Source organism: Xylocopa sonorina, chromosome 2 (assembly GCF_050948175.1).
Source record: "Xylocopa sonorina isolate GNS202 chromosome 2, iyXylSono1_principal, whole genome shotgun sequence".
Classification (NCBI taxonomy): domain Eukaryota; kingdom Metazoa; phylum Arthropoda; class Insecta; order Hymenoptera; family Apidae; genus Xylocopa; species Xylocopa sonorina.
Window position 1 is genome coordinate 7,850,177 of NC_135194.1, and position 27,360 is coordinate 7,877,536.

The 27,360-nt window shown below is 30.0% G+C and overlaps 5 protein-coding genes across 7 annotated transcripts; 2 read left to right on the forward strand and 3 right to left on the reverse strand.

The window, feature by feature from the left end:
* Positions 1–331: 331 nt before the first annotated feature.
* On the forward strand, positions 332–4,688 carry Zc3h3 (zinc finger CCCH domain-containing protein 3). Its single transcript, XM_076909645.1, has 7 exons — positions 332–544; positions 937–1,792; positions 1,886–1,974; positions 2,045–2,228; positions 2,400–2,558; positions 2,768–2,963; positions 3,581–4,688. Exons 1-7 carry the CDS (start codon positions 505–507, stop codon positions 4,019–4,021), a joined length of 1,965 nt encoding a protein of 654 aa, XP_076765760.1. The 5' UTR covers positions 332–504; the 3' UTR covers positions 4,022–4,688.
* Positions 4,624–5,988, reverse strand: LOC143432759 (LETM1 domain-containing protein 1). The gene is made up of 3 exons (XM_076909646.1): positions 5,237–5,988; positions 4,995–5,144; positions 4,624–4,887 (listed from the first exon to the last, which is right to left on the reverse strand). Exons 1-3 carry the CDS (start codon positions 5,954–5,956, stop codon positions 4,708–4,710), a joined length of 1,050 nt encoding a protein of 349 aa, XP_076765761.1. The 5' UTR covers positions 5,957–5,988; the 3' UTR covers positions 4,624–4,707.
* Positions 5,989–7,749: 1,761 nt separating this feature from the next.
* Positions 7,750–11,336, reverse strand: Oxt (Xylosyltransferase oxt). 3 transcript variants are annotated; one of them, XM_076909925.1, is made up of 8 exons: positions 10,976–11,336; positions 10,811–10,886; positions 10,417–10,576; positions 10,162–10,304; positions 9,905–10,071; positions 9,436–9,817; positions 8,404–9,353; positions 7,750–8,325 (listed from the first exon to the last, which is right to left on the reverse strand). In XM_076909925.1, the coding sequence occupies exons 1-8, from the start codon at positions 11,144–11,146 to the stop codon at positions 7,876–7,878; spliced, it is 2,499 nt and encodes an 832-aa protein (XP_076766040.1). In that variant the 5' UTR covers positions 11,147–11,336; the 3' UTR covers positions 7,750–7,875. The 3 variants fall into 3 exon arrangements, with proteins under 3 accessions (XP_076766040.1, XP_076766039.1, XP_076766041.1); XM_076909924.1 differs by having other exon boundaries at positions 10,417–10,886; XM_076909926.1 differs by lacking the exons at positions 10,811–10,886; positions 10,976–11,336 and adding an exon at positions 10,671–10,694.
* A 2,768-nt stretch (positions 11,337–14,104) lies between these two features.
* On the forward strand, positions 14,105–18,659 carry Naa60 (N-alpha-acetyltransferase 60). The gene is made up of 2 exons (XM_076910041.1): positions 14,105–14,795; positions 16,308–18,659. Exons 1-2 carry the CDS (start codon positions 14,549–14,551, stop codon positions 16,883–16,885), a joined length of 825 nt encoding a protein of 274 aa, XP_076766156.1. The 5' UTR covers positions 14,105–14,548; the 3' UTR covers positions 16,886–18,659.
* A 1,364-nt stretch (positions 18,660–20,023) lies between these two features.
* On the reverse strand, positions 20,024–22,827 carry LOC143432992 (eEF1A lysine and N-terminal methyltransferase homolog). The gene is made up of 8 exons (XM_076910029.1): positions 22,649–22,827; positions 22,451–22,573; positions 22,152–22,368; positions 21,853–22,071; positions 21,425–21,684; positions 20,977–21,341; positions 20,723–20,904; positions 20,024–20,632 (listed from the first exon to the last, which is right to left on the reverse strand). Exons 1-8 carry the CDS (start codon positions 22,735–22,737, stop codon positions 20,084–20,086), a joined length of 2,004 nt encoding a protein of 667 aa, XP_076766144.1. The 5' UTR covers positions 22,738–22,827; the 3' UTR covers positions 20,024–20,083.
* Between the last annotated feature and the right edge of the window lie 4,533 nt (positions 22,828–27,360).

Here is a 27,360-nt window from a genome sequence, read left to right on the forward strand (position 1 = left end):
CAATATTTTAAAACACAATGAGAAATAAAATAGCAACGTGTGAAGTACAACATATTATGCTTACCATTTTTTACGAAAAAAAAATTATAAAACATTTGATGTAAGAATGACTTCTTTGGTACATCGCTTGTGCAACTCATAGTCGGCATATTATTCTATTTATTTCTGTTCGTTTATTCAGTATCTGAATAAATAATATTAATTATCGATTTAATTAATGAGAAATACATTTAACCGATTTAAATATCCCGCCTAATCAAACAGACAATTGAAAGACCAAGGTCAAGCAAGAATTATAAAGATATTGCTCGAAGTGTCGCCCTTCTTAGTGTAACTATACTCTTTGGTCAACATATGTACGTCATATGATTCATACATAAGTATACAGTGATTTGTGAAATAAACGTGTTCCACTGTGTAGTTATAGCCTTAATTCTATCTTTCTCCATTTTATTAAATAATAGATATACGTATAACCGGAAAAATAATTTTATAGTGTTAAATATGGATGAAACTTTAATCGGAGAAATACACTATTTAACACGTAAGTTTATATTTTAGTCAAATTACCTTAACGTTGAACGTTGTGACGAACAACAGTTTTATCTACGCATATGTAAGTCTAACAAAAAAATAGAATTACGTTATCGTTTCATGTATTATTTAAACAACTATTACGTGTATAAATATTAAGGCGTAAAAATAATAGAAAAAAGTAATGCGTCTAGGCTAGTTTTGCAATAGTAAACATACACATAAGTTTATCTAAAACAAAAATAATCAAGTATTCAAGTAGCTACACCAATTATGATTATTAATAGCATGATATGTAATTTCTGTAACATGTAATTTTAATAATATATTTTATTCAATTATTTCACATGTAATGTGTATTTGTAATATGTTCTTTCTCAAAATAAATATTATTTATTTTAGGTTTAATAGAGGATTACAAGAAAAGCTCGTCAAACAAGTTTTGTTGTATCGAGAAACCTATCGTTAACCAAAACTTAAATTATACAAAATCACAAGAATCTATAAACTTACTTAATAGATCTCAACAATTGTCTAGAACACTTAATACCACTTCATGTGATAAATTAACAAGCACTAATGTGTACATTAATCCAAACTTTAAACATCAAAATTCTGCAATCTATATTAATCCAAAATTGCATACAAAGCCTTTGGTGCATGTTAATCCAAAGATGATGAAAAATGTTATCAAATCTAATGAAAATGTGCAAAGTAATTCTATAAGTATAACAAGTGCAATAGGTACGAACCAACATTCTGTACAGAAATCGGTACATGTTAATCCAAAATTAATGAAAAAGTTATCTTCCTCTGTACAATCTAAACCTATAGAACAGAAAGAAGTAGTTAAACAAAATATTACACATTCTGTTTGTTCGAGATTAAAGTTTGTTAAAAATGCAAATTCTCCAAAAGTTATTCCCAATCAAAAGAAACTAAATAATTCTAATATTGTAATATTATCACAAAGAAAACTTGTACGTGTAAGGCGTGGATCGAGAAAGTCATTAAGCACATCTCAAGCAGAACTTTGTAAGACTAAAAAATCATTAAATTCGATAGTAAAAAATGTTAAGCCTGCATCTCAGAGAACTGTAAAAACGAGAATAAATGCTTTACAACAGTCAATTAGTAAAGATAATAACTTTGTAAAATTGCCAATTATAAAACCTAAAATAAACAAATACAGAATAGATCGAACAGCACCAAAAATAAATACTGGAGAATCCGCTGCCCTTGCTCAAAAAAAGACTGTGTATGTATCCGAAGAATTCTATTTATTTATTAATTCCAATCAGTTTATAATCCAATTTTCTAAAAATTAACCATACTTACAAATATTTTACAGAAATAATAAAATGGAATTAATCACAATTGGGGGAATTGTTTATAAATCTTCCAAGAATCATTTAGTACGTAAAAGTTATGGAATTAAAAGTAAGTCATAATATAAAATGCATGTATTATATAAATTCCATTTATATATTTTCATATCTTCCAATTTCAGAAAAACGAACCACAAATTTTAAAGCTGACAAATTTATTATAACAACTAATGGAAAAAAATTATGCAGAGTAAAATCTGTGAAGGAAATGTCAGGAAACTTCAGTACAAAAATATTAAGTACAGCGAATGAAAGTAAGGTGTCATCCAGCATCTTACAAAAAGTAAATTATAGAAATAATATAAGGTATGTAATTATCGTTTGTATTTCATCATCTGCATATTTTATCACTCAACTTCCGCATAATCTTTCTTTCTGTATCTCTCTTATATATTTTATAAATGTGTTCACATATTTGATATTCCTGTTATTCCCTACAAAGTAAAATATTATTGTACTATTTTTTGTCATTTACAGCAATAAAGTCAAACAAAAAAGTATACAGATATTACGCAACAAGATGCAGAAAAATAATCAACCATGTTTAATATTTCAAAAATTTGGATATTGTTCAAATCATGAGAAAGGAATTTGTGTGAAACGTCACGATAAGAAACAAATTAGTCTGTGTAAAAAGTAAGATTATGTTCTTATTTATGTCAATAAACAATTATTTGAAAGGGGGTATCAGAGTGGATGATGTAACTAAGAAGAGTTTTTATAGAAATTGAATTTAAAATATGGAGATACTCAAGTACATATGTACAGCACAAATCTTTAAATTCAATTTTCTCAAAAAAAATTTGATTCTATATCATTCATCTAATGGAATAATTTTTTTTTAGATTTCTTCAAGGAAATTGTTTATTAGATAAATGTCCACTATCTCATGATGTAGGTCCAGAAAAAATGCCAACTTGCAAATACTTCTTGGAAGGTTGCTGTACACGAGATGCTTGTCCCTATCGTCACATCAAAGTTTCTTCCAATACTCCAATTTGTATAGATTTTTTGCGAGGATATTGTGGCAAAGGTAGTGAGGTAAGTGCAATGTTTTTAATCATGACGTTATTAGAAAATACTTAACAAAAATTTTATTAAATTATTTAAATACAAATATGAAACATTTTTTAAAAGATTGGGCATATAATATATAGTTAATATTTTATACATATCAGTAATTTCCAAAGATAAATTTTAACAGATAATTTATGGATTTAATTGATTATTTTATTATTTAAATGCAAACTCTAATGCATAATTTAAGGGAGTTTATTAGTATGTACAGTGTTATATAAAAAATACTTAATACATTATTTTTTTATTTTTAATTTAGAATATTTGGTGATACTATATTTAATAGTAATTCATTCATTTATATTATGTACATAATTATTGAGTGATAAATATTTCTATTTTTTGGTAATAGTAATTTTCGTTTACAATTAATTTTAAAATTTATTAAGGTAGAAAAAACATTTATATTTTTTAGTTCAATATTTAGTTCAGAAAAATATAGTGACAATGTATTATAGTATTTATTATTTTAATTTTTCAATAAGTATTACACGTGAATATATATATATATATTTTTAATATTCTCTTGTGTGTGTTAAAAAACAATATTTCAAAAGATCTGGGAGTCTCTTCTTTTACAGTGTAAACAGCGTCATGAAAATTTGTGTCCTGAATTCGACAAAACAAAAAAGTGCAGTAAAGGTAAGCATTGTCCTTATCCACATAAATTACAATCTTCTAACAAACAAAATCACTTAAAAAGAAAATATAATGTACCCAGTAATCAACCAAAACCACCTACTACAAAAGATACTTTCTCTCCTAATGCTGAGAATAAACTTAGGTATTACGAGCAAGCAGACACTTTAAACAAATCTCTTGAAAAAAAACGAGAAAGTATCATGAAAAAAGTTAAACTTATGAAAAGAATAGAATCTGTAGCTAGTTCCAATATACCGGTTGAAATATCTGATGATACAAATTCGGAAATATCAGGATGTAGTGACAAATTAGTTTCTAATACAAAAATAATAAAACGACCTCCAATTGGAGTTCTGCCTGCTTATATACCTATTGATTAATACTAATGAACTTCATTATCTACAAAATATTTTCAACATTTTTTACAGTCAAACCTTAGTAGTTATTTATTTCAGTTGTAACATATATTTTTGTGATTCGGTAAAACAATTTATATATTAATTAGTGGCAAAATGTACATTTTTGACTATTCAATACATAACATTTCTATTATGTTAAGTTTAGACAAACATAACAAATGAAAATTATATTTTATAATATCTCTATACAATCATGAAAATGGAAAATATATATTTGATAAAATGAAAGTATTTTTTCTATATATAAATCATAATTATTTTGTGTACATAGTAATCTTGTTTTACTTACTCGTCTAAAATATAATGGAATCTTATTTAAAGAACCAAAAAAGAAACATTGTTGTGTGGAAGAGAAAATATTTGAAGAAATATTTACATAATAATGATAGAGATATCTGAAATGTTTTTTGTCTTATATGTATAAAATTATATGTGTGTAGATATGTACATATATACATAGTATAGTGAACATATAAAAGCATAATTTATTTATATACATTCTGTGACAGGAAAATTAAATTATACGTTGTATACAACTTGTACACGCATTTCAAACACAAACAGATATTTAAACTTTGTATTGTTATAATTCTTATACATTTTTTTGCAATAAAAAACAAGAAAAGTATCTTTTTGACTGTATTGCTCTAACTGTATACAAGAATCCAGTTTGTGGGATGGTTGTATGCCAACAATATAGGGCTATGTAATAATAATGAAATTGTGTTTTCATCAACTGTGTTTGATATTATAAACCATTGTTCTAGCCAATTTTTCATACTTTCTAAGGACATATTTGCAGGATTTACACCCCTAAACGAAAGTGCCTAGAATAGTTGATAATTTAATAATATATGCAATAAATGTATTACACATTTGCATATGTGTATGAAACCTTTAAATAAGTGTAAATATGTTACTATTTCATGCGCACCCAGCGTATTGCATCGTTTGACATTGTTGCAGTTCCACCTTCTCTTAATATGGTTTGATCCATTTGCTTTATTAGCATACCTCTTTCTATTAATTTTTTTTTCTTAAAAGGTCTCCAGGAAGATATGTCATGTATACCAAGTAATTCTTTCTAAAATATAATTTAAAATTATCACATGCCTTCTTTTGGAGTTCATTTATTATAGATATAAGATTCATCAAATTGTAACAAATAGAACATACTATATGTTTCCTTTTGAGGCTATTCAGAGAAAACGGTTGGCCAGCAAATAATTCAGAACAAGCAAGAATATCATTCATGTTGGGATGTGTACCGCTGCCAAGGCATGCAATAATACCACTCCATTTTATATGCAACATATGATTTTTAATGTTACGAAGTTCTGCCTGCATACATCTGAATAATGGTCTATTATGTTTTAGTCTTCTCTTATGATCCAATAGCATAAAATCAAGTTTTTGTTGTAACGTCCAATAGTGAGATGTAAGAAGTTGCCTTGGAAAATAATATGCCAAAGGGAAGATGATATAATTTGTAAAAGGAATGGCAGATATTAATAAAACAGGGCATATTCGTATTAAATCTTTAGGCATTGTATAAGACAAACGTAGTTCATCGATTGTTAAATTATCAATGCCATCAATATTTTGCTTTTTCAATATCCAGAGATATCTCTTCACATCCTGGATAAAATCTTTAGTACCAATACTAAATATACGATACACGTGCATTGTACGTGGGAAATTCTTTGCCAATACATTTTCATAATTTTTAATATAATCTATATATTTATCAAACCAATACTGTTTGATATTAGATACTCTATTTTTTTCTACCTTTTTTCCCCATTGTATTTGATATCGCATACAAGTATACGTAAACGATGTAGCTTTTTTACCTTGGAAAAGAAATCTCTGATGCATTAACCTATGCATTATCATGGTTTTATTTTATTGCATCACTTCTAATTTTGTTATATCCTTCCTACTTAAATGTCATATTACTGTAATACATTTAAGAAATAAGCTTTACAAAGTAAACAGTTATTTCATAAGAATGTAATCTATTTTATGTTTCATATATATTATTGTTCTTCTTAAATGTGTATATTAATATTTATATTGCTCTCCTCCATTATTAATTGATACAAAAGCAATATTTTATACAATCTTTTAATTTTCAGGCACTTCTTTATTATTTAGATACTTGTTAATACATTTCCTTTTTGAATATCGAAAATTTTTGTCGTATAAAAATTTTTTAATTTTTTAAAATCTTCCTTTTAATCCGTAAACAATTAGAAGTAACTGATTAAAGCAATTAGATATAACCCATAAGTAGAAAATGGAAGGAATTATATTTATAATAATATTTAAAAATCAATCGTTATTTTTATTATCTTATTATTTTTGTTTGATGTTTCATTTGTGTATATAAAAATGTTCAACGCGTGAATTAATTTTAGAAAACTTCTTACACTTCCCTACTTCTTGATCTAACAAAAACCGTGGAACCATGCCTATAAACGAAGCAATGATGTAAACACTTCGATAGAAGTTTCACTCACCACTACTTTATCTTCTTTACTACTACGACACTATTCTGCGCAGGAAGAGACCTACACGTTCAATAATTATTCTTCAGCGGGCTATTTGAAGAGCACGCTATTTGACATGAGCATTCCTCATTCTCGGGATTAGCGAACTTGTTAGATAAAATGATGAAATAATTCTTTGATTATTTTCATTACTTACGGGTAGGAATAACATAGACATTTTTTTAAGTATATCATCAGTGTGTATATTACAAAATGTTAACAAATTAATGACAATGTATGTATACAGAGGTAATCCTATAATGAACGTGCGGCATTACATGAACAATGATGTATACGTGAATTTCCCAAATAAAAATTCACGATAATAAATAAACTAGCAATACTAATGTATAAACTAATAACGCTAGTTTATTTTTGACTTAAGAATATAGAAGAAAATTATATTTAATATCACTTTACAATATACACGCATGATTGAGATCGGAATTTCAACTTACTGTTAACTAACAAAATTGAAGGCACATGTAATAATATTTTACAGGAATGTAATATAAATTCTGTAAATGCGTAGTGAAATTATAGTTTTGATTTATAACACGTAGAACTAGGTTATTAAACTAACAAAATTGAAGGCACATGTATGTAACAATATTTTACAGGAATGTAATATAAATTCTGAAAATATACGAGGAAATTATAGTATCGATTTGTAGCGTATAAAACATAATTAATTAGCTTGTAAAATACAAATTGTACCATGGCAAATGAAGAGCAATTATTTGTCTGAACAAAAATTTCAGAAATATCTTATTTCCGTGCACACATATGTATAGGAAAAAAAGTTTCACTCTTGTAAAACGTCGTTGCAGTATAATTATATTACCTGCACTTTATACAAATTTCCAAAAAATAAGAGATAATTTTTGCACAATTTTCTATACATATATATATGTATACACACAAACTCATATATATACACACATACACACATACAACACACGCATAATCTTTTTTTTATACAGACATATAATAGGAAAAGAAGGCTTTTGTTATGTAGAAACAATCAAATTTAATTAAATATTGATGTGCAAAAGATGACATTAAAAATTACCTTATGTTAGCTTAAAAATTTCTTAGCTTTTCACAGGATGTAAAATACTTTTAAAATGGACCATATGAATGTATATAGCATGTATCTGATATAAAAATATCTAAAAAGACTATTGACCTTTACACATATTCAATAAGTTAAACTTTAAAAATATTGAGAATGGCACATATTTAGTAAACTAATTAATAATGTTAACATAGGTTATTTATATCAGCCTTTGAATCTGGGCTTAATGAGCTCCAGTAAGTGTTAATACACTTTTCTAACTTTAATTTATTGTTATTAACATTACAGATTTTGTCAATTTCATAGTGTTCCTGTACTAGCTTATCTATCCACTGATCCAAGTCAGAATTAACTTTAATTTCATTGTCTGTGTTGAATGTAGTTCGTTCGTAAAAATTTATGGAACTTAGTAAATGTGACCACTTTTTGTTCATTTCTTCTGTAATATGATAACTATCACCAGATACATGATTTACTTCCTTAGCTCGTTTTGGGTCAATTCTTTTATTTTTCCAATATGCTAAAGGTGTCACTAAAAAATTTGTTTTTGCTACTAGCAAAGAATTAGCAACTAAGAATAGATGCCAAGTACCCACAACTAGGTGTTCAGTGAATTGCGGTTTAACATACCCTGTCTGAAAAAAGAGCAAAGTTATAATTATTGAAAAAGGTATTTAACATAATAGAATTAATTAAAACAATATTATATTTACTAATGTCATTTCTTCAAGCTGTATGTAATTAACATCTGCTAATCGACCATATGGATCTACCCATAGTATTGATATATTTTGGGGTGTTGCAATTCCAATATCAAATTCGTATAATAAAACTGGAGACGAATATGGTCCAATGCTTCCTATTAAATTTCTAAATGTTTTTTCTTTTTGATCATAATCAGTGTTAACAGACAAACTTTGTATCTTTCCCAACCATTCTTTACTAGTAGAAAAATTACGTCTCAAATAGATCAAAGACTCTATTCGTTCTATATATGTTTGTTGAATCGCTTGCGATTGTATTGTAGCTTCGGCAAAAATTAGTATTCCAACAAATTGATTTTGTCTAAAATAGGCAGTTGTTTCCAATAGACGGATATATTTGTAATTAATGCTTAATTTGCGAAAAATTAATCTAGCTAAGGAATTTGAAATAGTCAATTGTGCATCATCAGTCAAAGGGCTTAAGTCTGCTGCATGGTATAAACTTTGCCAGTACGTATCATAGCCTTTTGCATTAACGGTTTCATTTATCCTTTCAGGATATAACCACTCTTCTACTCTATCTATAATTCTTTGGTCAATAGTAGATTCAAACTTTCGAGCAAAAAACAAATTACGGTCTATCGTATTTCGAATTCTACTAAAATCTTCAAGCTTAAAGTCATTTGGGCTGCAACCACACCAATCCACTACAGCTTTATACTGACACTTGCAACCTAATTTTCTCTTCCAATTAGTAATATGTAAATTGTTATCTATATATGTATTGCAGAATTTTGAGTTACGTAAGACTGTGTGGAAGAAAGATTCGGCAGGTAATAAAGTGTACTTAAACACTTTTAAAAGATCAGTCACTAATGCATCTGGATTTGGATTAGCAACATATTCTATAAATTCTCTGCTTAATGCTACCCAATCACTTCCACCATCTATTTGAATACCTATAAGGAAATGTATTGTAATAAATTAAAGATTAAATTGTGATCGGTAGCATATAATGATGAATAGTAAAAGCTAATTTACCATCTGGTAATTTGCGATCGCCTATTCTCCACATACGAGTTTCACATTCTACAAAAGTCTTATCCAAACCTTGTTTAGTAATAAAACGTTGAACTTCTCTTCCATGAGATTTTACAAAATTCATACCTTTATTTAAACTAAGAAACTGAGTTACTTGTGTGTTACTCTTTATAGGAAAATCAGATTCCGACAGATTAACAAGAAAATCCCAATAATGATGATGAGCAAGCATTTGCTGAGCGGACTTCAAAAGAGTCGTTAAAAGACTTGCACCTCCCCAAATACTTGCTTGCCTCAAATTTTCTCCTTTTGCTACTATAATATTATTCGTTTTGCATGATTTTTCCACTTGTAACATTTCTCGATATAGATAATCTTGACGCTAAGAGTGCAAAGTACATAAATTACAATGTAATGTTACTTTACTTTATTAAAAGTGGAGAAAATAGTTAATATACTATATACTTACTGCATCAACATGAATGTAAAAGAAATGTGAGGGATGATAGAGGATACTGATAAGTCGTTTCACTTGCCGACTAGCTCTGCCATTTACTGTTAATAAATATGCTATTCGGGCAGGCTTTTCAATTTCGCTGTCTGTACTTGCATTTCGAGCTTCTTGTGCCTTAAATCCTATTATTAATAAAAATTAATTTTTTCTACAAATTTACATTGACAAAATCACTAACAGATACAAACATTATAAATGTTTTATTCCCTTACTTTGGATTCCAGTCCAAAATACATTAATTGTTAGATATCCGCCACAAGAATATTTTGGATTACCAGAACATTTCATATTACAACTAGAATCTGGTAATCGTTTCAGTTGAGAAGGTTTTTCCATTCCACAAAAACATTCAATGCTAAAATCAAACATTTATAAAATATGTTGAGATATCTCATTAATTCTAAATTTTTAAGATAAAAAATAATTCAAACTAAGTTTAGCAATGTAGATATATGAAATACACTTACGAATATTCAGTACCCGCATATAAATATCCCGACTGAAGACACAAAAAAGCACAGTGCTTTGGAGAATTGTTCCCTTTAAAAACATGATAATAACCAGAAAGTATCCTTAATGTTTTATCGTCTTTAAAACATCCTAAACTGACTGGTTTATCTACAAATCCTGGAGAATGAGGGCACAGAGACTGTATCCTTTCTGGGTATAATAATCCCTGTTGGTTAAGGCACGTCACATTGACAATGCGTTGTTTGCATACTTGACTTTGTGCACGTGTTACAGCACTCACTGCTTCTCTGCCAGTAAATTCACAAGGTGTTGTAAAATTTAATGACCTACGATCTAATTGTATTCTAGTAGTACGATTTCGATGAGATTGTAAAATCTTATTCGAATTACTATTTTTGTCAGGTGGAAGCTTTAATTGACGTAAACCTTTAGGTAAACCTTCATCTTCCTCAGGTTCAGATGATTCCTACATAAAAAAAAAGACAAAATAATCGTATGTATATAATACTTGTAGTAAGCACTAAACACTGCGATAGAACCTTGAATGATACTTACTTCAGCTGAGGACAGTCGACTAACTTTTCGATTTCTAATTTCCAAACCAAAAAACGTATGAGCCAAGTAAATCTGTACACATAATATAGTAATCCCAAATACAAACAGAATTCGATATTTTCGTAAACAACTAGAGGATCGACTTATTGAATGAGGTTTCGTTAAAACCATTTTATTGTTCTAATTTATGTCGAGTGTATCCTCCGAATCTCATTCAATTTAAAAGTAGTCATAACCCAATCTAACAGATAGTTTTTTAGAAAACACTAGGAACATTATGCACTCATATGTACGTCCAATATTATATACAATATTCTGTGCACTGAGTCATGTCTTTTATACCTATGCATGTATATATAAATGTTATTATATAAAAGTTTGCATACATATATATACATGTACAATTGCAGCGGGATAATTCAGGTAACAGTAAATTACTGAAACGATAACAAAATATAAAATATAATTTTAATATAGTAGTTTATTTTAATATAAACATTTGTTTACACCACTAACAAGTATATATTTAGGTTTATTTCGTTCGCTTTAATATTTTAACTAAATGAGAAAGCATACAAATAAAAATTATGCTGGGTAACATTATACCAGCTGATATTATTTAGTCTTATAGATTAATAAACATATATAGTAGACTCTCGTCAGCGGTCGCAAGTTTCAAACCTTATCACGATTACGAAGGACGATGTATTCGCAAGAACTCTTGTTTTTGCCACTGATTAGGAAAATTATACAAGGTAGAATGAAAAATATTGGTGTAAGCGAAACGTAGCGATTTCCCGATAGGGACATGCCTTTAGATAGCGACATGCGCAGCGTGTTGATCTTTTCCCGCGTATTCTTCCCGCAGAAAAAGAAGAGAACAAAATCGAAAAGCCGTGGAAGTCTTCTATTTTACATTTTCTGCAGACAAAGATCCCTAGTTTAGGCAGTAAATACAGTCGCGAAAACGTATGCAAACTATTGTAAGTAAAAACGTCTAGAAGTGCTGACCCAGACAACATAGCGAATCACCGAACAGCACGCCTGCCAATGTCGTTCGTTCATGAATTTTGTCAGCAGTGGCAATAGTTTTATCGTTATTTATTGTATATTTTAGTAGTTTTATTGTAATTTATTTTATATCTCCCGCTATAGAGGTAAAAGAGAGAAAGATACTGTAAAAAAGAATGCGACAGTTGACGTCGATCCTACATTAGAAGCCCTGGTGCCATCTCTGTAAAAAGTGCTCAAACTGGTCGCATACAATTATCTACAGCAAAGTAAACTACTGTGTGGCGTTATCTGATTGACTTCCGCATCTCAGCAAACACATTCACTGCCATCTACTTCCGTTCCTCGGAAAGTATATTTTCGATAGGAAATTGTTTCAAAATTAATTCGCGCCATCTATAAAAAAGAGACTCTCGTTCGCTACGTTTTTCAAATTTATTACTCACTTATTTCTGCGCCATCAAAGATAACACATCATAATTTTCCTTTATAAAATCTAGATTTATATTTCTAAGCTTCTACTTCAGTTTATCTAATTTGTTAAATAGTTGTTATTTGTTAAATAAAAATTGTTATATAAAAGCAAGCATCGTGAACGTTAATTAGAAGAAATCATAGTAGCAAGGACCTCCACAACTGAAGAACTACTAGTGTCATCTCTTGTTCATTAGTTCAGTACTTTCCGTATATATATGGCTTTCAGTAACTATTATTGTTAGCTAACGACTCCCAAAATGTCTGTCAATATTCAATATGTTATTGCTGAGATATGACGGTTTTAATTTGTACAGAAACATAGTTCCTCCGTTAACAAATGTCAACCTACAAGAAAGAAAAATATAAGTACTTCAATGTAGATCTTCAATCGTTTTGGTAATCTTACCAGTGAACTACGTAGCAGTTTTTATAAACGAAGAAAGTGGACAGTTTATCCCTGTGTGGTGGGGATCAGAATACACCCACAGTAATCCCTGCTTGTCGTAAGAGGCGACTAAAAGGGTGAAGAAAGAATAGAAATGTAGAGAAGAGTAACGAATTTTGGTTAAGAGGAAGAAAGGTAGAAAGGTCTTTGTATGGAACTGTGCGCTTCGCAGTTCAAGCGGTGTGTTGATTGTTTGCTATGCGCATGCGCCCATAGGAAGCTGCGCGCGACGCTGCGAGGCAGAGAGAGGGCACTGTCGCTCCCGCAGTGTCGGCCCTGGCGTAGTGGTGAAAGGTAGTCTTTTTTTTTCACCTTGCGTGCATTGTGCTTAAAAACTTAAAAGAGGAGGGTCTTATTAAGTTTGAGAATAACATTTTTTTATTTACATGTTTATTTCCTTTCACACAATTTTCAGCAGCATTCCCAATCATTCTTACGCTACGACCTGCCACTGCCTGTCGAGTATAGGAAGACGTTACCCAAAAAATGTGTTTATTCACAGTATTCTAGGTACATAATGTGATTCTCTGCACGAATCGTTAAGTTGGTCAGATAATTTTGCATCAATCTTTAGGGATTTTACGTGCCTCCGCTACTCTCGTTCTCTTACATAACCTGGAAAAAGAGGGGAACCACAAGTGGAGTGGTAAACAGAACTAAAAGAACGTAGAGGGTCGTATTTTTAAAAATACAATAGAATGTAAAAACGTGTAAGAAAAAGAAAAAGATAAGCATATGAAAGATGATGTAAAAGATATGGGAATAAGTGTATAAACTTGTTAAAGATGATAAAAGGATAAGATATAAGTTTAATATCTGTGTCATAATTTAAAAGTCTATCTATATATACTTATGTGACTATTCTGATAATAATCAATTTGTTTGAAATGATCGAGCTTCCCTTTAAAATATTTTTCAGTACAACTAATAGTGTCAGGGATATTTCAGGTTTTAAACTTATATGACTCACATTCTGTACCAATATAGGTATATATATAATGAGAATTAAATTCATTACTATACACTAAAATGTTTACAATTATACTTATAGAAATTTATCATTGTTTCTAAACATGTTATATTTCACAAGTTTATCGTAAAAATAAAATAATCGGTAATGCGATTTTTGTTAATAAAGATATGTAAAGTACTTGTTTAGTTTAAAAACTCTGTACATATATATATATGTGTGTACATCCATACTATAGCTATATATCGCGATAGCTTTTCTTTCAGTTTCAGTTTGTAATCATTAAACAAACGCAAGAACTTTTCTACTTTTTGGAAAAAATGCTTGTTACTATCTTACTATAAGATAAAGTGTATACAACACATTGTATTATCGAGTTGTAAAGTGTAGGGAAAAGAATCGTGTTTTTTTTCTTTGAGGTTGTGTTCAATCTTATATAAATGTATGTTGTGTATTAGAAATCATAGTTGGATGAGAAGGGAAGAGAGAGGAAGGAGGAAAGGAGAGGCAACGAGTGAGCGAAAGTGAGGGGCAAGGATAGACAAGAATAGAGGGGGGACAAAATGTCTGTGGATCTCAATATGTTTACTAGCAAACGTTTGCATGCAACGTGACATGCTTGACATCGTTCAAGAAATGACTGATGAAATGGTAGAAAAGTTGTGGCGTGATGGCCGTATCTTTTAATCGATATCTTATTTTACCAGAAATTGAGAAAAGTGAATTTAAAGTATCTCAAGAAAGTAGACATAAATATACGGATGAAAATAATGCAAGAAATTTATCTAACGAGCATAAAACATCCACGATACCGGCAACTGTACCTTTATGTGTTTTGGGTGATGTCCAGTTACGTTTTCTGTGTCCAGACGATTTGGAGGAAGTGCGAGCACTCTGTCAAGACTGGTTTCCCATTGGTACGATGTTTTCTATGAATATTAAATTAAATATCACAAGTAATAGTTTACAAAGTGCAATTTGTAGTTGGTCTCACATGTAATTAATCCTTTCTGGTTTTATATTTAGGATCTTTAAGTTTATTTGAAATGTAGCGATTCGTTGGTTCTACATTATTTACCTATTTGGGCGCGTAGTCAATTTAACCATAGTATTTCAAGTCCAGTAAAATATTATGTCATATGTATAGATATTTCAAAGATTTCTTTAGCTTTTTTCTTTAGGAAAGAATTGCAGTATATCAATGGTTTTATAAATTCTTAGATATATACCGATTATTACATAAAACAAAATAAAATAATATGTATATGTATATTACACAATATACATATATAAAAAATTATCTATTATGTTTTTCTTTAATGTAAATTCTGTTTAACACTAAACATTACGTTATTTTTATATGTAAAAACTTTAATGTAAACAAAGGAAACTAATCTTTATAATCTTTAATTATATTCACATAATACAGATTTTTTTAAGTTCTAAAATGTGAAGAAGGTTGTTTCCATCGAAATAATCTTGAATAAATGTTATAAAATTACATAAATGAAAACATGTTTAATAAGTTTTAACTATTCTCTGTTTTGTGCAAACTTCGACTTAAAAAAATATTTTTGTTACATGTTTTTTTATATAGATAAAAACCAAATTTATTAGCAAAGTTATATGTTATTCTGTATGCACATTTTATAAAGCACGTATTTATAACGTAAAACTTCAATATTTTATATATATTTATACAAGGTGTTAAAGAAAGATCCGTAACTTCAAGGGTTTATGCATTTAGTAGTGATTTAAGCAATTAATATTTTCTCATTGTTATTATCACTTCTTACAAATATGATAAGTAAATACTTGTGTCTATTATCTTAAAATAAAGACATAAAAATCCTTCTTTAGTAATAAGGTTTGTTCATTTTATAATTGTATAAGCCAAACGATAATTGGTAAGGATATCAATTGAAGAACATATATTAAATAGTGTAAAACCTGTGAAAATTGAATTCAAATATATTTGTGAATATGTATTTTGTATGTTTTGGGAATATTAAATAATTTTTCTAATATCTTAATTTCATTTCTGGGTTAGAACATTAAAAGGAAATAATATTTTAAAAGTGCTACGTAATTTGGAAAAGTTATATATACATATGTATAAATTGAAATTTTATATGGGAAAATATTTTAATGTATATTATTGTTTAGAATAATATGTATTAAATATAAATTGTGAAAATGGTTTATAAATATTTTGGAAACAATAAAAATTGTGTTGTACATGTATATCTTTGATCTAGAATAAGGCCATAAAGGATTAATTAGTCAATATATAACTAGTTTTGTTATGTAATTGGATACTGTTAAAGATTTTTAATGGATCTATGCATGCTAGTATATGTTATTTTTATCTTGCATTAAAAATTATATTAATACTTGTATTTCTAAAGTATTAATTTATTTTGTCATAGATTATCCTTATTCGTGGTATGAAGATATAACAAGTTCCTCACGGTTTTATGCACTTGCAGCTGTATATGGTGGAGTAATAATTGGGCTTATTGTCGCAGAAATAAAGCCTTATGCTAAACTGAACACAGAAGATCGTGGTATTTTGTGTTCAAGTTTAGGAAATGATTGTTTAGTGGGATACATTCTTAGTTTAGGTGTTCGTCGCGCATATAGACGAAATGGAATTGCTTCATTATTATTGGAACAATTATTAGCACATGTTACTGCTCCAGAACGTTCTTCCGTTAAAGCAGTCTTCCTGCATGTATTGTCGAGCAATTCACCAGCTATTTTGTTTTATCAGAGATGTCACTTTCGATTACATAGTTTTTTACCATATTATTATGTAATCCATGGAAAATGTAAAGATGGTTTTACTTATGTCCTCTATGTTAATGGAGGTCATGCACCACGGGGTATCCGGGATTGGGTGCGTCATATAGCCAGTGCAATGGCTAGTCTTGGACCATGCAGAATACCACGTTGGATTTGGCAACGGCTTCTTTGGGTTACTACTATTCTTTCATATCATAGATGATACTTTTTGACAAATACCAATGTTAAACCAAATACTTGTTTTTCACTTATTTGAAACAGGAACAGAATGCATATAGCATAGATGGTCTGCCAATTTTGATGATAGCCTATGCAAGCAATAAACTTATTAGCTTCATAATTGTTTTTACAATTTTACGAAATAAAGTTATTACAAAAAATGATTTAATGCTAAAACGACAATACTTAAATTAATCAGCTATCAATTTAAATTTACTTGTGAGTAATGCAATTGAAGAGTTTTATTGTATTTTCACTTGTCTCTTGATTATAAGTTATAAGGTTTTGTAATTCTTTCACCATGGATTATAATATTAAGTATTTAGATAATTTAATATTTAAGATAAGTAACATAAATATTAAGAATAAAGCGTTTAACTGCCAGAGCATTTTATCAGTTCAAAACATTTATATTTAAAAATCTTTTTGAGTACAATATTTTTGCATATTAAAGGGATTTACATTCTGTTAAATATAAAAAATTTGTGAAACATTAGAAAACAAAATTCATTAGAGAATAAATGAAACATTGGTGACAGGTTACAATTTTGAGGAATTTTTTTAGAATATTTCTCATTATTTTAACTTTCTTTTTACAATCTATTACAATTGGCTAAATATTTTCATATATACTGTTACACTATTGACTGATATATAATTCTTGATTTGTATATTTATGGGTACGTTAAATTTGAATTGAATTATTGATACAGACAGCCCTTTCATTGTCTTTTTTTTTCATATCACTTTTCATGTTTCTCCATTTTAAGTGTAAATCTGATACTATTTTTCTGAACAGTTCCTTCTAGTATACTAGTCATTTCTTTAAACGAGAGAACACTTCCAAATGTTTTATTTTCATTTGCAATACTCATTTTCTTTACTTGTGTCAAAATAAAATGCAACAAATGTGTTATCACATCACATTTTGTTTCCAATGGCTTTGTGACTAAGCATCTATTTATTTGATTGTGATGTCTGATAGAGAACAGTTTTTCCAATTTTTAATATTAACATTTTCTTTATTGAAATTTTTTAAAGTGCTGATAAGTGTTTCTTCAACTTCATATTCAAATATCTCATTCATTCCTTACATATTATTAGCAACATGTAAAAAGGCAAAAAGTTTTTTTTTTTCTTAATTAAGGGTACAGACTTCTGGGGCCATGTCACTCGTCACCAGTACAAACATTACTAGCGGCCTGTTCAAGCTCCTTAAATTCATTGTCAGTAATTCTAATTGAAAGTGTTATACTGATTATAATGGTAGTTGAAACATAGTTGGTGCTGAGACTGGTATCGTTCTTACTCATTGTCAGCCTTTTTTTATTATATATAAAAGAAGGCAAACATCTTTTCTAATGCTTCAATGAAGCCAATCATTTCCCATGCAAATGATATTCTTCTTTAATACCAAGGCACAATTATAGGATATCCTTTCAGGGTATTCTTCATTCCCCTTTAGAGATTATTTATTAATTCTTGAGATGTATTAAGACTAACTAGTTTTTAATATTTTAGAGTTAAGAGTTAATTTACTGGGAAATAAATCAAATGTTTTCTTAATGTTTGTTCAAATGAAATTTAATTGCCATTCTTATTGAAGTAACTCAATATTTAATGTTTGCCATTTTTAAAACTCACCTAAATCATTACAATTGAAAATATTGTACTCTTGTAAATAGTTTGCACACAGTATCAATATAATGATATAACTGACTGGATTTCACTTATTTTTACTTATAAGTTATCATTTTTATATTATACATTTAATACAGGAAAATATTATATAAATTATACTAATATTAGCTATTATTTTATTCTTACTGACACATACATTTCAATTAATTAATAATGTAATTCTGTTTCTTTACATTTTCACCCTGTGTTTTTATATATGAAACTTCAACTTTTTTAATCAAAAAGGCGTGTATATAATATTTCATTTCATTCAAATGTAATGATTATAGGTGTATGTTAGTCTAATTTACATCTATAGCAGATATTACTTTTATTCAAGAAACATACAATAATAGAAAATGTAAACAAAGTTTTTTAACTAAAAATTGCTAAAAGAAAATACCTAAAAGCATAATATATAAAAAATTTAACAAAATGGAACTAAACGGACCCAACATCTACTAAAAGATAACGATTACTAAATATCTAATGTGATTGGTTTTGTATAATTACTGTACATTTAGTAATTTTGAAATATAAGAAATATTATTAAATATTTCGGTAATGTTGGATAGCATAATGTGGAAGTTTTATATTATATCAGATTGTAATTGTATGTGAGCAAATCTATAATAAGTAAACTGAAATATGCAGTAAGTGCATATATTTATATATAAATGTTGTAAGAGGTGTTATTTTTATGCGGAATACGTGAAATTAGGAATTTACATGAAGAAGTTAGACCAAAGCTTTACAATTTAAAATCCTAAAGGGGATGATTAGTTCCAATAAATATTACATAAATAGTACAGTATTTTCCATGGTGACAGGATAAATTAAATTGCTTCTTGGTTCAGGCTGTGCTTAATTAAAAATGATTTAACATCTTTATACTTCATCCTTCTCAGTTATTTACAAATTATAATATTGTTTACATTTATATATTCACATAAAGAAGCTTTTGTATTAATGATATATATATATATATAATATGAATGTGAGTCATGGATGTGTGTATATTATTTATGCATAATGTACATATAGTAATATATTAAATATATCAGAGTAGTTGTACATACTGATGTATTAACTTTGTTTATAATAAATTGACATGTTACAAGCTTTGTTTAATATCTATCATTATTGTACATTAAAAAATTAATTTCATGAAAATTTAATATCTTTAATGATATATGAAATTTAATAATAATTACTATTATAATTTAAAATGTATAATACATTAGACTGAATCTCTTCAACATTTATAGATAACAAAAATTAATTGTATTGATAGTTATGATCCATTGATATGACATGCATAATAATTAGTTTACTAACAGAACTTGAGCAGATTTTTCACAACTTGGCTGCAAATTTTTAGTCATTCATCATAACTTGTTACCAAACACCATGAAGAAGATACCCAACCCAGTTACAAAAGTAATATTTACAAGAGTGTTCGGATGAATAATTTACAAATGATTAGATAGCAACATTCTATTTAAAATTTTATACACAAATTTGTCATATAGGATGATAAATCAAACATGTTTGTTTCACTTAATAATTTCCTTGCGGATACTTGTTCGTTTAATGTGGTAGCAGCTACTTCTAATTTGTGCTTCCATACAGTATCATCATATGCGTCTATGCAGCATATTAAAATTTCATTTACTGCATCTTGCAGAGAATAACATGCCATGGACTTGAATGTAGATTTTAGATCACTTTTGATTTTCTCTTTCATGTTTTGATCTCGGCTAACCAAGTTTAAAATGAAAAAGCCGCCGTTCATCAAGCTTTCTGCGACCGACTTTATAACAGGTACTTCCAGAAATTGTTTAGGTGGACAACTCATTCCAATTGTAGTATCTTTACAATCTACGTCAAAAAGTATAGCTTTATATTTCCTCTGATTTACTGTATTTTCTTTGATGAACTGAATTCCGTCTGCAATTTCAACCTTCATTCTGTTATCGAGAATGAGACCAAAGTAGTCGGTAGCTATTTTCAATATCGTTTCATCAATTTCAACTGTGGTAATCTTCAACTATAAAAAACGTAAATGTAGATTTTATAAAATATTTGTAATACGTGTAATGGTTCATCTGAGAATTATATTGAAATACTACGTGCTTACCTTAGCAAAACAGTTATACAAAAATGTACATAAACCACCCCCACCTAAACCGACGATCATTATTTCTTCGCATTCTTTAGGATTTATCGCGGCACTAACACCAATACTCATATAGAAATGATGTTCGCAAGCTAAGAATCCAGGATCGATAATCTTTTTCATTTTACCTCTCCGAGATTTAGCTAAAAAAATAATTATTATAAACTAATGACATTAATAAAATAATTAAGTACAAAGGTAATAAAATTGTATACCTTCCTTAAGACGAGCTTCACTTTGAATAACATATGGGTTGTTTAAAAATATTAATCTTCTGAATTCACTGCCATCTCTTTGAATCTCTTCAACAACGAAAGGACCACTTAGATCGCTTTTTCCTTCATAACATGTTCTTCTGACTCCAACATCCGAACCCAGCGATAGAAATGGGATATAACTTTTTCTAGACAGTCCTTCTGGAGCTAAACTTAATATACAATCTTCTAGTTCACTTTTCACAGCATCCCAGGTCTCAAACTTATGATCTCTGCATAACGTGACAATTGCAAGTCTATCTCTTTGAGCACTCTTAAGAACTTGCTGTCTACCTTCTTTGGTGCTAAATATCCAATCTGTTTCTCTAATAGGAAAGAAAATGTTAACTTCATTAAATTTAGACTTTTTGTATTATTAAACATATATTTAGAGCAAACCCGAACTTACTTTCCTTGTGGTACTATAAAAGCTGCATAACTTTTCGTGCCACGTATTCTCGGTTGATCTAAAATGTGAATCGTGTAACGTGGATGTTTATCATCAGGCCTGTATAAATCCAACGAAATTTCTCCAATATCAGCAACACTCCGTTTTTGAAGGCTATTACAAATAAATGTGGACTGCTGTACTGACAATATACTTGATATCATATCATCTATCGATGATAATCGCTTTGGAGAACCGTCTGTTAATGCTACCTCTAAAACCTATTGTAATTGAATGTCATTAATTTTAAGTAAAAGTTTAATTATATATATTACAGACAAAAATATAATCAAATTTAATTCTTAACAGAATTATAAATTTTAATATTATAATTAAATACGAGCGATTTAATATAACATTTATAATTCTATTAACGATATCATACTTACAGTTTGGGATAAGTTTGTAAATTTTGTAGCAATTACTGCAAAAACTGGGATTGAACTTCCTTCTTCGATTCGTGTCTTTTCTTCAGCCTCATGACAACGCACTATACGGAACATAAATCCAGCATTTGGAAAATAAGATAAGAGTTGTTTTAAGATGTGTTCTTGTAATAAAGAGATACATATGTATCTACCACCATTACGTAAGACTCTTGTAATTTCCTGTAATCAATAACAGAAAGTATATGTTACTATGTACTTTCTCTTGATAAAATTTAAGTAACCAATGTGTGCAATACTACCTCAAAATACTTATTTATGGTAGATAATGTTCCTTCCTTAGTATCCGGCATAAGAGCGTCTAAAGTACCTTTGTCCAAAATTACACTAAATGCATTATTCGAATACGTCATTTGCGTAGCATCCATTTGTTCATAAACAAGATCTGGTCTTCCAGATGCGTTGATATCGCGCATCTGTTTGATGACGATGTGTGATATATCGATGTTAGTAATATTTCTGCAATCATGAATAATTATATAAATAAATTTCGCCTCTAAAAGTTTTAAGCATAGACTGAAACTGGTACAAAATTTGATACCTATAACCAGCGTCGTACAAACACATGCTAATGGTAGAATTGCCACAACCAACAATTAAAATATTATCTTTAATTGTTATATACTTTAATAGTATGCCGCATAATTCTGGATACTCTCCATACCTAAGTGAGAAGCAGATAGTACGTATATTTAAAGTAAATAGATATTTTAAAATATATTATATACAAAGGGTGTACCATTCAAAATTCTTTTTCCGTTTTTTGAAAAATGTGTTCCAATATTCAACTTGGCTAAATTCTTCGTGCGTTTTCGGTAATAAATTCATATTTCGTGTATAAAATATATTCTAAGGTACTTAAAAATAAATTGTTACTGCGATCATAGGACTTTGTAGGTTATAATATTGGATTATATCATAGACAATAAACATAATAGAGACTCTAGTGATACGAATATAGAGTTCATACGAGTATCGTCGATTGCACTGTCTTCTGGTGAGCTATTGCTAAAATGCAAGGTGTCTATAGAGGGCAGAAGCTACATTTTCTTGTTATCATAAGTATCAACAATATCTTAAAGAACTTCGACTTCCATATTCTGAATTATCGATCGCGTAAAAAATAATCATAGGTTTTCTTCTGCCCTCTATCCATCAAAGTGAAGAGTTTCGAAATCAAATTTGATTTAACCACAGAAGCTAACGTAGAACAGATCTTTTTATATTCTTCATATATTATTATTATTATTTCTATTATTTAACATTACTTAGCTAATAAGTTTCAGCTTGCAAAACTTATTTACACGAGATGCATTGAAAATGGATGTATAAAGATAGTTTATAACAATTAGTTTGTAAAGAACAATAACCAGAAATTCTATTCCTTTCTCCTTCCTGTCTTTTTCTTTTTTTTGTCGATTATTTTAAAGTAACGTTGATCGATTGAAGATATTCCTTTTTCATTGATCCTTCGCGGTTCTTCTATATCTTCGATAGCGTTTGAAATCTGACTTATCCACCGAAAAGGAAGTCGAGTCTCAATTCAAAGAATCGCTAGTTTACTGCGGTTGATTCTATCGTAATACGGTTGTAACTTTGCGTATAGGATTTTTAATTAATGTTAAAACGTTAAGGAATAGTTTCTTGAATTATCGAAATCATTTGTTCAGTTTGAACGAACGATTTCGAATACTTATTTAATGAAATGTGAAACGATTGAAAACAGCGTTGCGAATCGATGCATTCTTGCTTTGATTCGAAAGCCTGGCCACCCTGGTATGGATTTTTCTTTGTTTATATTAGAACTGGAAAACGTCACGCGAAAGTAGTGTTCGGAGCGGAGTAAATAATGGCGCGACTCTTGATGTTACGATATATTTGATTAAAAATCAAAAAGCTGGCATGAAACGTGAATTCAGCTCGCCACGCTGCTATCAGGATTGCGTGTCACCAGAACCGACGTATAAATCGCGATGAAGCATGAACGCCGCCTCGGATACTGATTTTTGCAGTTAGAAAAGAATCTGAACTTATTTAAATAATTACTACGAGCGATGTGCTCTTCGTTTATTTCTCTCAGTGTACTTGGACAAATTTCGCATAGTGCAAGCTTCATTAGCAAGCTCGACACGATTTCCGATTTAATACGTGGTAACAAGATTAGAATACTCAAATTTTCATACGAAATCGATATTTTACATAGTGTCGCTTTCGAACAATTCGAATTACCGTGTAGCTTTTATGCAACGTTGTCGCATCCTAATCTCGATGAACTGTTTTTATTTGTGAGACGCGCTTACGATGTTCACCATGGTCATGGAAGAGTTACGTACCATACCAAGTTATCTTTCTAACTTTCATGCGAACGTGTCGTGAAAACGACGACTAACGACGAGTTATGCTCCTTTTTTTTTGCAATCAATGATGACCTACTTCATCTGTTATCTCTGTTGCATATTCTTCTACCGACTCTTTCCCGCTTATTATGGCCACTGTTACGGAATAAATTTATCAAGATCCAGTCCTGGAGATCCTGAAATGTCATTAATTATATGGAACTGGTGATACATTTTTTATTCTATTATCGAAAAGGAGCGACGACAATTGTTTCGAATTGAATAGCTTCGCATGTTAATGTCTATGTTTAATTACGAGGAAGGAGAAGAGAAATTGAGAGGAGGACGTGAAGTAAAGCAAAGGGGGCACGGAAAAATATGTAAAACGCGCGACGACACAAAACGCCTGTAATAGACGGTGATTTATCACGTTTCGAACAGTAATCAGGCATTCTGTGGTTTTACAATTTCACGTAAACGAGACTATTTAGGATCGGAACTCTAAACAGCAGCCACACGGCGCGTCCATGCTTGTCAGAATATATTTAACTGGATGAAAGGCAACGACACTCTGATGAGACCATTGTACTCGAATGTTCCGACAATTTATGTGCATTTAGAGACGTTCGATGAGCAAATACTTGGTAGTATCGAACGTGAAAGTGAATCCCTAGTCGCGTGCAGACAATGGACGATCTTTTTCTTCTTGTCTTTGAAAGGGGGTTGATTTTCAAAGAATTGGATAAAACGGAAATCTATGAATTGTATAGAACGTCGAAGAAAAGTGCTCGTAGTAACGTCCACGACTTTGACGTCAGAGGAGAGACAATACGAAGAGATGCAACAATTTTTTACAGTTTTTTCAAGATACATAAATCTGAGCATCTTGTGCCAAATAGGATGTGAAATTTAAGAAGAAGTCGAGAACAAAACACGAAAAAATGAGCTTGTTCCATTTGAGAAATACAAGGACCAAAGAAGTGTAGTAATTGCAGTTTCAACGTCTACAATTCTGACGCTCGAGGAGATACAATACGAAGACATATAACAATTTTTCATAATTTTTTGAAGAAATAAGATCTGAGCCTAGAAAAAGTCTAGAAGTTTCATTTGAAAACAAGAATCGAAGAAATGTAGCAATTGCAGTTTGCAACTAGCATTCGTAAGTTAACAACGACGAATCCATTCCTCAGCTGTTCTTGGACGGTGGTAGTAGGTACAAGAGAAAAAGGACGAGGGAATAGTACCTATAGTGGAACGCATCATTTTTGTTACGAAGCGCAATCAGCGTTTAAGTATCAGAAATACGAGATCCCCGAGGAAGGTAACCGAGGCGCATAAACCTCGGTTATGGCGGCTGAATAAGTCCTAGCGCGGTTCCAGTATGGTCGACAGTCGGAAAACTACGACTTTCACGAGAACAGACTCTCCGGCAATTACAAAGATCGTTGGTTTCTTAGAAAAAGACGCGCGGAAACGGGAGCGTACAACAAACCGGCGCATTGATTTTCAATTACAGCGTCTAATGTCTTCCATGAATTTTCTCGCGAGCTACTTTTTCACTTTGTTACGCAGAGTGGGGCCGCGCAATTATCCTACCTTATATTTGATTTATACTCGCTTGTTAGCATGGGATCGTAGCCGTGCAACTGTGTTGTACCCTTTCTTGGCATCGCGAACGATTATTTCTGTCGATCGTGCTGTGAAATGAACTTTCTTCCGGATTTTTAAATCCAGTTAAGTCTCCTTCCGTTTACAACTGATATCGATATATCATCTGTTGCTTTTAATGTATGTATTTTATAACAAAATTACTTCTGTCATTAATTTTTAAAATAGATCATTTAAACTGAAAACACTTCTACTCTACAAAAATCGATATTGAAATATCGACGGTATTTTACAGAAAAACGTATTATTTGATACGAGCCTATTTTATTTCCACGGAAAGTTAATTATTGAGATACGATGTCGAGTCGTGTTTCATTGAGAAAACAAACAGAACGGTCGTGTCGGTCTTTCGATTTCTCCTCTGACACGCCGTACACTGTGTAGATTTCTGTTACAATGCGTTCCATCCGAGGGTGTCGAGGCTGCGTCTCGAAGGGATACACCTTGAAATCGATGTAGAGCAGAGGGAGTTCGGAAATTCTCTTTTATGCTAATTAAGGTCCTTTGGAAATTGAAATTCGGTCGATTCACGGGAGGATCGTTGGGTTAGCAATACCAAATGCCTCGTTAATGGTTTGTTTACCAGCACTGGGACCATCGAATTTCAAATGTTGATCTGAATACAAGATTTCCTCTGCCTCGCCCAAAGTAGATTTCGAGAAAAGTGAGATAATTATTCGTGACGAACAGGGAATTTTAAAAAGTAATGACGTTACTTAATTTATTACGAAAAAAAACAGAAACAGAATCGAATCATAAAAGTTGAAATTAATGAAGGATTAAAAAATTTAGTTAAAATCGTTTTCTAGTCGCTAGATTTAAGTGATGAATTATCTTATTTCTTCTGATATAAATAATAACAAAAGTTGGTACAAAAGAAATATAATAATAATATTAAAATATAATAATAATATAATAATAATAATATTAAAATATTAATAAATATTCTTGTGCGGAATAGAAGGTGGAGTTTAAGAAAAAAAATTAGAATAAAATGAGAAATAATTTTCTAATGACAAGTGCACCTCGTTTAATGTTTAGGAAAGGGAGGAGATAAATTTGATGCGCCTACTCGATGTCTGTCAGAGTTTATATGAATACAGAGGGACACCTTTTTTATCATAATTACTTCCCCCGAGGTTAATCCGTCCGCAGGGGTTTATAAAATGTGGCACGAAAGCGTGTCGCGTTCGTACGTACAAACGATTAACTCTATTCCTAGGAGTATAAAACTCTTAGCCACCTCCATTATTGCTGTGAATATAGCATTTTCCTAGGTAGAAAATCCCCCAGGAGGTATTTTTCACGGAACTGTGTACCAGAGACATAAATAATTCGAAGAAACCCGTTATCGACCGTAATCCATTTAACTAAATTTTTTAATCCTCCAATAATTTCAACGTTTATCATTACTTTTTGCTTTTTATCTGTAACAAATTAAGAA